This window comes from Tasmannia lanceolata, unplaced genomic scaffold, assembly GCF_043159265.1.
Source record: "Tasmannia lanceolata isolate RefF3 unplaced genomic scaffold, GAP_Taslan_0.1 ptg000011l, whole genome shotgun sequence".
Taxonomy (NCBI): domain Eukaryota; kingdom Viridiplantae; phylum Streptophyta; class Magnoliopsida; order Canellales; family Winteraceae; genus Tasmannia; species Tasmannia lanceolata.
Genome location: NW_027518688.1, coordinates 26416429 through 26430052, shown reverse-complemented (window position 1 = coordinate 26430052; position 13624 = coordinate 26416429). Strand labels below are relative to the sequence as shown.

The following is a 13624-nucleotide window of genomic DNA, read 5'->3' as shown; positions in this document are numbered from 1 at the left end:
CCCATCCTCAACCAAAGAAACTGGAGCATCCCTATGGATAGCTCGCAGTCCGCACCCAAAGCTCCCTTAGGGCACGCCTACGAGTTGAAGTATGATTTCCTACTGTGTGCAACAGATGCACAAGCAAGTCCTCTTGCAACCCATGAGCAAGCCACCAAGGCTCCTGCCCACACCTGCTGGGCCTAACGGGGGAGAAGTCACAAGTCACAGGGTCACCTCCTCCTATAGTGTTTGGCCAACCAACCCCCTTAACCACCAGTGGCGACCAAAGGTGCTATAAACAACGCATTTCCAAGACGCAACGAGACGAGACGAGATGGATTTTAATACCGGTTGTGTCCTGAACTGTTTCCCCGTGACACTCCCCCACCTGATAACGTCGACGCCCTCGTCGACACTGAACGCTCTGTGAAGCTCAGTTCCACAATAACAATGACTTCTCAATCTTGAAAACAGCTGCCACTGGTACTTCGACAATCAGCGTATTCTGACTTCTACTGCATACCACACTGCCTCAAGTTCTGCCAATCACTGCACTATAGCTTTGCTGGAGTTATCTTCAACAACGATGGTTTTCTCGGACTCCATCAAACTAGGCGAAGGTTTTCTGACGGTGCCTACAAACGTTGTGGATGACGTGCCATCACTTTCGGCACGGAAGGTTATGGCTCACCTACAACCGGATGACGTGCCACCACTTTCGGCACGGAAGGTTTTGGCTCACCTACAACCGGATAACACGCCATCACTTTCGGCATGGAAGGTTTTGGCTCACCTACAACCGGATAACGTGCCATCACTTTCGGCACGGAAGGTTTTGGCTCACCTACAACCGGATAACGTGCTATCACTTTCGGCACGGAAGGTTTTGGCTTACCTACAACCGGATAACATGCCATCACTTTCGGCATGGAAGGTTTTGGCTCACCTACAACCGGGTAGCGTGCCATCACTTTCGGCACGGAAGGTTTTGGCTCACCTACAACCGGTTAACGTGCCAACACTTTCGGCACGGAAGGTTTTGGCTCACCTACAACCGGTGATGATGGTTCTGAGCACTCCACCAAACTCCATGAGGGCAGAGCGACCAAACTTGAATCCTTTCCTCAAGCAACTCTCAAGTTCCTCCTCAGCTACACTCGAGCTTCCTCTGGAGTGGTCTTCCGAAATGGCCAACTTGCACCGCTTCGTCTCTCCCTGAATGTGCCACCACTTCTGGCACAGCACCTGCCTTACTTTCGGCCAAGTGCAGCACTTGCCACCCGCAAAGTGCAAGCCAACCACGGAGTCCAAAAGCACTCCCAAGCAAAGAGACCACCACATCGGTCTCGCCTCCTCCTGAGGCCAAGAATCCCCTGTTGGGATCAATCAACGCGACGCTTAGTCTTGCCTGCTTCTGTTCAACACTATAGAACTTGATTTGAACAATCAACCCATATGCCACAAATGGTCTCCTTGGGCACTTGCGGCTAGTACTCACACTGCTAACCACCCAAATATTCCATCATTCAGATTGAGCTGTCCTTTCAATTTCGACAAACAAGGAGATTCTAAAGCAGCAAGAAACACACAAACATACCATGCCGTCCCCTACCAACACAGTCTGCCCATATGCCATCTGAGCTCACCACACTGTCCCATATCAGCACAGCAAACCCATTATCAAATCTAAGCGGCCTTGGCGATCGTTCCAAGGTCTTTCTGAGAAGAGCATCACGCATGCTCGATTGTAATTGTGAACTGCCATAAAAGTAATTCAGTCATTGACCAACTCTTCATCCTGAGCATGTCTGCTAGTTCGTCAAACTGGTTATGCCATCACACTAAGCAAGCAAATTCACTTCGATGAGCGCTTTGGTGCCGACACGTTCAACACCTCATCTGATAGGGGAAGGCTTATGCCAGCAGCCAACCCTTTTTTCATAGCAAGCCCTTAAGGCCATATGCTAACCCATCAATGTTAGTCAGCACTGCAACGGAGCATTCACAACTCCCCAACTGCCACTTCCGATCTCACACATCGGTGGGTCACTGAAAGATGCCAACCTGTTCGCTGACGGTTGCAGCTCTAACACTGTATCAAGCTTCGAGCAAATCCATTGAGCAATGCTTGAACAAACACTGATGGTACTAATCTTTGCAGGCCATCGCGCCTCTGTTGCGCGACTCAAGTAGAATAAGGGAGAGTCCCCCGAAAGGAACATACCCACGCAATTTCAGCTCTTCTTCGGCTGACTAATGGACTTTCAAAGTGTTAGATTCAAAGACATCCGCAACTTAGCACTTCCAACTTGGAGTGCTAACATTCAAGCTCTTTCCAACTCCGCCACAACAGAAAGCATTTCCCGTTCCTTTGTGCAAAGCAAAATGCACTAGAGATGCACTAATCATAGCCGCAAACACTGCCACTTGCTGCAACTATGCCAGCACAGACACCAACTGTATCATAGCTCCTTGAAAACTCTTGATTCACAACATGCTCTGATCTGGCACTAGATACCATCTGGCACCAATTCTCAAAGCCCACTCTGAATACATAGCTTGGACATTCTGCTCTGATACCAACTGTCACGGGCCAAATATTTGAGCAACGGAATAACCCGTGCGGCGCCCCAACATGTACGAATGCTAGGGCCAGCCTTCAATCGTGCAAGCCTTTAAAGGCCCTGCACGCCAACACCCCTTGATGCTTCAAATGTGCACACAAACTCTAAGCTGTTCAACAGGCTACTTGGCTCAGATCTTGACATGCGCTTCTAGATACCCACACTCATGATCAGCCTGCATCACGAGTACATCGAACATAAGGCCTTGGGGCCTAATGCAAAGTCCATCGAGTACGAGGCATGACGATGCCACGCACCAATCCGCCAAGCACTAGGGCTTGGTCATCCAAGGAGCAAGATGCCCCATGGACTGATCCGCAAGGTGTACACCTCGCGAGGGCAACCGAAGTCGTCCCGGCACGAACCCATGGAAGACCTAGAGAATGGCCTACCCACGAGACGTACCGCGGTGCAGAGGGGCAAACAGTATAAGTAGCCCCCTGCACCGGTCTGCCGCGCAATGCATGTGGGAACCCAACCCAACATGCACTGTCTTTGGCCCCCATCCTCAACCAAAGAAACTGGAGCATCCCTATGGATAGCTCGCAGTCCGCACCCAAAGCTCCCTTAGGGCACGCCTACGAGTTGAAGTATGATTTCCTACTGTGTGCAACAGATGCACAAGCAAGTCCTCTTGCAACCCATGAGCAAGCCACCAAGGCTCCTGCCCACACCTGCTGGGCCTAACGGGGGAGAAGTCACAAGTCACAGGGTCACCTCCTCCTATAGTGTTTGGCCAACCAACCCCCTTAACCACCAGTGGCGACCAAAGGTGCTATAAACAACGCATTTCCAAGACGCAACGAGACGAGACGAGATGGATTTTAATACCGGTTGTGTCCTAAACTGTTTCCCCGTGACACTTGGCTACTTGAAAGAACGAAGACAACAAAAGAGGAAAATACAAAGAGAGATACATTTTAGAACAATCCTTATTTGATGAAGAGGAAAACATCTGCTTAAATAGAAAAACTCTTGACCGTTCATTAATGTAACTGTTCACACGACAATTTACTTAAATACGTCCGTTCAATAAAATAACATGTGTAATGAACAAAAAACTGTAAGGAGATTAAAAAGTTATGCGATCATTTGCGATCGAAAATCTCAACCTTGTGACTGTAGGGAATTTAACCAGGTAGAACTCACCCCTAAAAGCTACTTGTTAGAGGGAGGGTGCCCATTCCCTTATAACCCAGCCCCATTGCTTTTGCATGGAACCCCAACAATCTCCCCCTCCACGCGGAAGCAACGTGAACCATCTCGCCCCTCCACGCGGCGGCAACGTGGGAGCCACGAGATACGACACCGGGGTTTCCGAGATCTTCCCCGAGGGACATTCGCGCCCTTGGAGGCAAACCATGGTTACCACGCCATGAGCTCTGATACCATTTGAAGGGAGTTTAACCGGGTAGAACTCATCCCTAAAAGCTAGCTGTTAGAGGGAGGGTGCCCATTCCCTTATAACCCAGCCCCATCCCCATCACTTTACCGATGTGGGACTATTTGCTTTTGCTTGGAACGACAACAGTGATCACATACGCCTTTGCGATCGTGATCACCCATAATAAAAGAGGGATAAAATAAATAAAAAACAAACGAAATATGTTAATAAAAAATAATAATGCAAAGCAAGTGCCAATAGAAACACACCACCCTATCCCACCTCTTCCCACCCCACGTCCATGTGTCGGCTCTGCTCTGCTCGCATGCCTGTGAAAAGTTTATTTACCAAGTGTCTCTATTCCTCTTTAAATCGCAACGCTTCAAGAATCTCATTCTCTATATAAACCCATGAATGATTTTGTGTATAACAGATGTGGGATTAAGTATTTCCCTAAAGACAAAGCTAAGGATAAGAGCACTTTGTCACAAAAGACAAAATAAGGAAATGCATACGATTTACAAAATGCATATTGTAAAACACATTGAAGGATAACAGATATATAGTTATATATATAGGTTTTCGGGGTGCGTAGTACTTATTGTGTTTAATAGTCTTAAACGTTTGATTATATATATATATATATATATATATATATATATATATATATATGAGGAAAGTGTTTCTACTCGGTCCCCTAGATAAGCTTATCTACTCCTCCCTTTAAAAAAATACAGTGGGCCCACGCTGTTTGGATGATCCAAAGCATTCATTTGATAGGTCTTAACATAGATAGGGTGTGCCCAAAAAATCAGCACCAAAGGGTCATCCTAGCCCTTCGTTTTGTTGGGCACACCGTGTCCAAAATGGACGCATATAAACGTGGACGTTTATATGTGTCCATTCTGGGCACCACAAGGCACTACAAAACGAAGGGCTAGGATGACCCTTTGGTGCTGATTTTTTGGGCACACCCTATCTATGTTAAGACCTATCAAATGAATGCTTTGGATCATCCAAACAGCGTGGGCCCACTGTATTTTTTTAAAGGGAGGAGTAGATAAGCTTATCTAGGGGACCGAGTAGAAACACTTTCCTCTATATATATATATATATATATATATATGAGAAAAGTGATATATATGAGAAAAGTGTCTCTAGTCTCTCCCCTAGATAAGCTTATCTACTCCTCCCTTTAAAAAAACACAGTGGGCCCACGCTGTTTGGATGATCCAAAGCATTCATTTGATAGGTCCTAACATAGATAGGGTGTGCCCAAAAAATCAGCACCAAAGGGTCATCCTAGAACTTCATTTTGTTGGGCACAACGTGTCCAAAATGGACGCATATAAACGTGGACGTTTATATGTGTCCAAAATGGGTACCACAAGGCACCACAAAACGAAGTTCTAGGATGACCCTTTGGTGCTGATTTTTTGGGCACACCCTATCTATGTTAGGACCTATCAAATGAATGCTTTGGATCATCCAAACAGCGTGGGCCCACTGTGTTTTTTTAAAGGGAGGAGTAGATAAGCTTATCAAGGGGAGAGACTAGAGACACTTTCCTCTATATATATATATATATATATATATATATATATATATATATATATATATGAGAAAACTGTTGGTGCGCTTAAGTTGTTATAACGCCTCCCATTCGTTTAAATGTTTGGGTCCCGCTTAAGCACACCAATGGGAGGCGTTATAACAACTTAAGCGCACCAAAAAAATGGTGCGCTTAAGCTCACCAACAGTTCTCTCTCTCTCTCTCTCTCTATATATATATATATATATATATATATATATATATATATATATATATATATATATATGAGGATAGAGTTGCTGCGCTCGAGCGCAGCTAAGCTTAGTTGCGCTCGAGCATAGAAACAGGGTGGGGCCACATTTTGGGTGGGATCCAAAGCATTCATTTGATGGGCCCTTTCATGGGTAGGGTGTCCACCAAAAATTAGCTCCATTGGATCACCTTAGGGTGTCCATTTGTGGGGCAAAAAATGGACAGATTTGTGGACAAACAGTATCTGTCCATTGTTGGCCCCACAAATGGACACCCATTGGTGATCCAATGGAGCTGATTTTTGGTAGGCCCCCTCCATGATGGGGGCTTCCAAATGAATGGTTAGGATCACCCCCCCAATGTCCCCCCCCCTGCGTTTTTGTGCTCGAGCGCATCTAAGCCTAGTTGCGCTCTAGCGCAGCAACCCTTCTCTCTCTCTCTCTCTATATATATATATATATATATATATATATATATATATATATATATATATATATATATAGAGAGAGAGAGAGAGAGAGAGAGAGAGAGAGAGAGAGAGAGAGAGCGCACCTAAGCTTAGGTGCGGTCGAGGGCCCAAACACATGGGTCCCACATTTTTTGTGTTGATCAAAACCATTCATTTGCAAGGCCCCATCATAGATAGGGTGTGTACAAAAAATCAGGTCCATTGGATCATCCTAACCCTTCCAAAAGTGGAGGGTAAAAATGGGCAGATTTGTGGCAAACGGTGTCTGTCCATTTTGACCTCCACAAATGGATAGGTTAGGATGATCCTATGGAGCTGATTTTTTGTACATACCTCATCTATGTAAGGGCCTTTCAAATGAATGCTTTGGATCATTGTAACAAAGTGGGCCCACATGAGTTTGGGGCCCTCGACCGCACCTAAGCTTGGTGCGGTCGATCGCACAATCCTATTCCTCATATATATATGAGGAAAAGGAGTGTGCGGTCGACCGCATATAGGGTTATATGCGGTCGAGGGCTCAAACACATGGGTCCCACATTTTTTGTGGTGATCAAAACCATTCATTTGCAAGGCCCCATCATAGATAGGGTGTGTACAAAAAATCAGCTCCATTGGATCATCCTAACCCCTCCAAAAGTGGAGGGAAAAAATGGGCAGATTTGTGGCAAACGATGTCTGTCCATTTTGCCCTCCACTTTTGGATGGGTTAGGATGATCCTATGGAGCTGATTTTTTGTACACACCCTATCTATGTAAGGGCCTTGCAAATAAATGCTTTGGATCATCCTAACAATGTGGACCCACACGAGTTTTAGGCCTTCGACCGCACCAAGCTTGGTGCGGTCGAGCGCACAATCTTATTCCTCATATATATATATATATATATATATATTTGGAACACAGTTAGGGATGCTAAACTCAGGGGTGCCCCTGCAAAAGTAAGATGAAAGGACGACCCCATTGGATGCATGCCACCAAAGTGATGTAAAAGTCAACGAACAATGAATGCACTTAGGTTACACGCATCCAATGGGGGCACCCTTTCACCTGTTTTGTGCAAGGGCTCCCCTGAGTTTAGCATTCCTCATATATTGTATATGCCTATGAGTACGATAAATGTGTGTCATACTCAAAGGTCATGTATGTGCTATTCTGATACTAATTGTTCATTTTTTTTTGGAATGGTGATACGAAGTATTGATATGGTTGTAAAGTTGGGGTTTCTTGTTATTCTTTAGTAGCACCATACTTTTTAAGCTGGCGATGGTCTACATCTTGAAATGCAGCTACTTCATGTTTTGGGTATCATTTGTAAGAAGATGAACTACTATTGAAAATGATGATTATCATCTATCATTCTCACTTGATTATAATCATTTTAAACAATGAGTGGATCATTCACCACATCAGAAGGCGAAAAATTGGCTTCTGATTTTATTCTTGTCATATGATGTAGCAGATAGATAATGTCATCATCAGCGTGGTTACCACAGGAGGTTCAACCTTCAGCACCCGGTGTTACCCCTCAAGTACCAATCTCAGGACCAGCTATGAGTCCTCCAACGCCAGTTACTGCCTCCCCTGCTCCAGTTACAGGCCCACCAACTCCAAGGGGTCCAAATGGTACTACAAGTGAACCATTGCAAGAATCTGTTCGAGCGAAATTTGTTAGCACCCCAGGATATGTGGTCCCTGCACCTTCATTCTCTTATAGCGTGGTTCCTAAGATTAATGCGGCCTCTGGAAACTCTCAACAATCTCCATCTGCTCCTGTTGGTTCCTCCTTCTCTTGTGTTACTAATCTAGAGATTCAATTATTATTATTATTTTTTTTGTGTTGACTTTTGGGTCTAGTTAATTTGATGTATTAAGTTGGATCTAATGCAGGGTTTGAAGTTAAATCCACCAGTGCCTGCGGCAGCCCTTCAACCCCCAGTTCCTGGGCAATCTTCATCAACCGGGCCATCTTTTTCATACAATATAGCATCGCAATCTAATGTTGGCCCTGCAAGTGGTCAGCAGCCTCAACCTTGTGCTGTAAGGGCTTATTTACTTTGCCTTGGAAGTTCTGATTTGTGATATTTCTGTAAGAGAAAACGGGAATCCCGTTTGGAAAAAAAGACGAGCATCTCTTATGAGACTTGCACAAAAGACAAAGAAAGGGGCACGAATCCCTATAAAAGCTAAAAATCACTTTGAAATTGACCAAATCGTCAGTAAATTTCACCACTACCTTTGTTTTCTAAACGGGATCCCATTTTAGAAGTGTTTTCCTTTCTGTAACTAACACATAAATAGTCTTCCCTAGACTTGGTATTTATGTGCAGTCTCTGTTTCTATTGCATTCCAGGTTGCTGGTCCCGGTCATGCACAAGGTGGAAAGTTTATTCCACCAAATGCCACATCCCTGCAACCTCCAGTTCCAGGGCAGTCTGGACATCCTTATCCATTTGTTCCTGGAGCAGCCCAAAATATGCCAGCTCCCAAACAGTCACCTTTCTCTGTTCCAAAAGGACACATGTCTGTTGCAGCTGGATTTTCTTTTAGTGGAAGCTTACCTCCTCCAGTGGAAGCCTCACAGAAGAATGCTTCCTCCAGCTTGGTATAATTGTTAGCCACAAACCTTCATGCACAAGGATTTAAATGTCAGTGTCGGTTTCGGCCACTACCAAAACCAAAATTTTTTGGTTTCGGCTGAAATTTCTGCCGAAATCATGTAAAATTCGGTAAAAAAATTTCGGTGGAAATCTTGTAAATTTCGGTGAAATCCTGTAAAAAATGATCCAATGTACTTTTGGTGTCAGTTTGGACCAAAACCGAAATATTTCGGCTGAAATTTACAACTACGTTCATGCATAAATAAGTAAAAAACTCCTATAACATATAGATGATTTGATTTCTTGGATAATTGCAGAACGCCTCAGCTGCTGGTAAGCAAGAAGCTAACAATGCCCCTCCCACATCATCTATTTCCCAGTCTGTCCCGTTGCCTGTCCATATTATTTCAGGTTCTTCCATTTCACCTGCAGCTCCTAATTTGCATCCACCCACTATGTGGATGCAGATTCCCTCGTCATTTCCCCGGCCTCCTGGGATGCCAGGAACTCCTAGAACACCTGGACCCCCTGGGATTCCTTCATCTGCGTCATTATCCTCTACTATTACTGTTCAGCCAACAGCTGTTGCTCAAAATGCTCCGCCGCATATGTATTCACCGTATCCTTCTTTACCTTCCATGGCCCCACCCCCTCAAGCACCTTGGCTGCATCCCCTTCAAGTTGGTAGCCTGTCAGGTCCTCCATTTCTACCATATCCTGGGGTTCTTCCTGGTCCCTATCCTTTGCCTATACGTGGCATGCCTCTTTCTTCCGGGCCTTTGTCCGAATCACAACCTCCTGGTGTTTCCCCTATCGGACCACCTGGTGGAGCGTCCCCAGCCACTCTGGGATCTGGTCAGCCCGCAAGCAGTTTAGGGGCACAATCACCCCCTCCCGGCATTGGTAGGATTGGCTTTCCAATTCAACATTCTGGGAATCTCATTAAACTAAACATTGTTATGTGGACTAATTTTCTAGGCATTTTGCAGATCAGGATAAACAAGCTAATGACCCTACTGGGAAGGATGAAGGCATTGCCAAGAAAGATGACATGGACACATGGACAGCACACAAGACTGACACAGGAGCCGTGTATTACTATAATGCTTTCACTGGAGAATCGACATATGAAAAGCCTCCCAGTTTTAAAGGGGAGGTAGTTACAGCCAGGAATTGTTATTTAAGTATTACTGTCTTCATTATCAGTCTCGGCATTTCTTTTTGGTGATGCATCTGTTAGAGAATGTTTCTGTTTTGTTCTTTTTTGTTTTTTGTTTTTGTTTTTTAATGGGTTTTGTTCTCCTTTGCAGACAGACAAAGTCACAGTTCAGCCAACTCCAGTTTCATGGTACCTACTTTATACTCCTAGTGTGGGACCCAAGAGTAGTTAACCCAATAGGGCATTAGTCACTACAAATTATTAGGCATTATTATTACTCAAGAGATCGATGTTACAACCATGGATTTAAATTTCAGTTTCGGTCCCTACCGGAACCGATTTTTTTTTTTTTTCCAAATTTTGGCCATTTTGGCCAGTCAAAATTACCAAATTTTGGCCGAAATCAAAACCGAAATTCGAAATTTTCAGAAATTTCAGACCGAAATTTAAAACCATGGTTACAACAAAATGAAAACTTGAATTATTTTGATTTGAGCTGTATGATGCCTTTGCTTGCTCAGGGAGAAGCTGGCTGGTACAGAATGGTCATTAGTCACAACAAACGATGGCAAGAAGTACTATTACAATGCTAAAAACAAGGTATCTTCGATTCTGTTTCTTGCTTTGAATTTAATTAACCTTAGCCTCGTATATTTTCCTTCATATATGGTAGACACATTTGGTCCTTTGATCTTTTTCTTGGATTATGTAAATGGAGAGTAGGATGTCCTGCCCTTAATCTTTTTGAACTTTACATTCAAGAAATTTGGTATTTACTTGTATTAGATGTGAACAGAATTGCTTGTATTTTACATTTCCAAAGCATCCAAAGTCCAAACTCATCATGGTTGTATGTGATTGAGTTTATGGCAGTTCTGTGCCGATGTAAATTGGACACAACCATGTTTCAGTGTCAGACACAGAACCTTTGAAAATCCTATGCAGATGTGTCCTTATAAATGGTATGGGAAATTTTGTAATATGGTTGGGAGTCCATCAAAATATGTGAAGCCATAATAACATGTGAAAAGATATGTATGTATGGAAATATGTTCATGTCTATAAGTGCCAAATACAAAGAATAAATGGCAAATCAGGTACTAATCCTATTGCCATGCCAATCCTCATGTCTGATACGGTGATTTCTCAAACTTCTATTTGTATAGCTGCAGTGTTCGTTATGAGACTGCTGAGCGGACTTAAGTCGCATCTTCTGAATATCATTATTAGGGTTGCTTTGTAGAGGACAACATTCATATTTAAGTCACTATTCTTGTGATGATCTTATCAATTTGGATGGTTGTTTGACTTGTGTTTCACTGAATGTACATTTGATAAGGTTTAAAATTTCGATTTTGGGACGTAGCCGAAACTGGCCGAAATTTTGGATTTAGGTGGTTTCGGTGTCCGTCCGAACTGAAATCTCGAAATTTCGGTATTTCAGCTGAAATTTAAAACCACACCTTTTGACTAACTCTGATCGCTTACATCATTACATGACTGAATTTCAATTTCAGGTAAGTAGCTGGCAAGTCCCATTAGAGGTTTCAGAAATGAGAAAGAAGCAGGATAGTGATTCTTTAAAAACAAATACACCTCCAGTGCAAAATGCTAGTATATCAGCAGAAAAAGGGTCTGTTGCCGTTACTTTGAGTGCTCCTGCTGTTAACACTGGCGGTCGTGACGCCACACCTCTTAGAAGTTCAGGTGCACTGGTTTCTTCATCTGCATTGGATTTAATTAAAAAGAAGCTCCAAGATGCTGGCACTCCTGTTACTCCGTCCCCTCTTCCGGGTTCCTCTGCGCCTGCTACGTCAGATTTAAATGGCCCAAGATCGACTGAGGTGGCAGTGAAGGGCCAGCAGAGTGAGAATAGCAAAGACAAATTAAAAGATGCTAATGGGGATGGAAATATGTCAGATTCCTCATCAGATTCAGATGATGTGGACAGTGGACCTACTAAAGAGGAGTGCATTATTCAGTTCAAGGTATCTTTTCTTGCTTTTTTTAAGAATGCCTTCGAGGCCATGTCAAAATATCACACTTTTATCTCGGCATTTTGATAAAACGACAAAATCCCAAACTAATCCCGAGATTTTAAAAATATAACAATATTTTCATTTTTATCATAAAATATCGCGATAATATCATGATATTACCTACCTTTCAAAAAATCCCGATATTTTTACCTATATTTTTTCATAAATTTATATTTATATATATATTTTAAATAATTTTACTTTTATCATTTTATTCCTGATATAAACCCGAAAAAATAAAAAAATTTAATATATCCCGAGATTTTTCCTTGCTGAGAAACTCCTGAGAACGATATTTGTGACATAGCTTCAAGGTATCTTTTCTTGCTTCTTAAATTTCCATAGAAGTTTTCATAATGTTGTTCAAATTATTTGGGTGTCTCTTTTCTTGCTTCTTACATTTCTGTAGAAGTCTTCATAATGTATGGTCAAATAATTTGGGTTTCAAGTTACTCCTTGTTTCATGTAGCAGTTGTTTGTAGGGGTTTATCTAATGTTTGTTTTCGCCTTTGAGCTCAAAATTAGATGAAAAGTTGAAAACTCACAATTCTGAATAATAATCTAAGCCCCTTTGAATTTGCACAGTCACAAATGTCTTTGAAATATGGCTCTAATCTTTCATTTCTTGAATGCTTTTTGCACTTCCAATTTCATTAAATTCTGAAAATCACATTACACAATCTTTTTTTTGTCTGTTTAATTCCCTAGGAAATGCTTAAAGAGCGGGGAGTGGCGCCATTCTCGAAATGGGATAAGGAACTGCCGAAGATATTATTTGATCCGCGCTTTAAGGTTTGTTGAGTCTAAAGGTTATTAATTACTGTGTACAGGTATTTTGGGTCTTTCCTGCAACTGGAACACCCTGGATCAGGTTTGGCGCGCGCGCACACACACACACACATATTGAGTGGTAATGATGATATTAGGTGGACTTATATTGTGCCCACTTGTGATGAGATGAATTTTTTTATCATGTTATTTTCATTTTCTTGTTGCTCTGCCAGTTTCATGTGGTTCATTTTACGACCTCCAGCACTGAGAACCTTGGATATGTTTGTTATTGTGTTCTGAATATAATGATATTAAGACGTGCATATGTATTGCTTTCTCTTTTACCTGCCTTAGTTGTATCTGGTTAGAGTAGTTTTCTTTTGTGCTTATTTTTTTCCATTATCTGGGGTAGCAACTTGGAGGTTTTTTTGTGATAATTTTCATTTTGTTACTTAACTCTTTAATTCCTGAAATAAATTACTATCTCCGCAATTTGATTAGATTGATAAGCTGAACCATATTGTCACAGTTCAATGCTGGAATAATTTTGAACCTTGGAGTACATATAGCATTAAAAAACATCGCTATTTTGGTGACGGGAAAGCCCAGTATCCAATTCTCTCTCAGTGGGTGTTCATTTTTCTTCTGGAACGAGATGTTTTGGCATTTTTGTTTAAAAATTTGGAAAAATTACATATTTATTTTCCCACATCTGCAATTCATTGGTACCAAGTGATTTTAACGGAATAGGGTGGGAGGCTTATGAGGTGTATGCCTCAGATGTTGAGGCAG

General features: G+C 42.6%; 1 protein-coding gene across 3 annotated transcripts in view; it reads left to right on the top strand.

Annotated features, from left to right (window-relative positions):
* Positions 1-13624, top strand: part of PRP40C (pre-mRNA-processing protein 40C) — a 34822-nt gene that overhangs the window by 2036 nt on the left and 19162 nt on the right. For 2 of the 3 annotated variants that reach the window (XM_077390958.1, XM_077390956.1), the window contains exons 2-10: positions 7726-8038; positions 8154-8303; positions 8617-8868; positions 9181-9766; positions 9853-10019; positions 10174-10211; positions 10544-10622; positions 11540-12010; positions 12770-12853. In XM_077390958.1, coding sequence (XP_077247073.1) covers positions 7733-8038; positions 8154-8303; positions 8617-8868; positions 9181-9766; positions 9853-10019; positions 10174-10211; positions 10544-10622; positions 11540-12010; positions 12770-12853 — 2133 coding nt within the window. In that variant the 5' untranslated portion in view covers positions 7726-7732. Of the gene's footprint in view, positions 1-7722; positions 8039-8153; positions 8304-8616; positions 8869-9180; positions 9767-9852; positions 10020-10173; positions 10212-10543; positions 10623-11539; positions 12011-12769; positions 12854-13624 lie in introns of all 3 variants that reach the window. The other variant, XM_077390957.1, reaches the window with a different exon arrangement.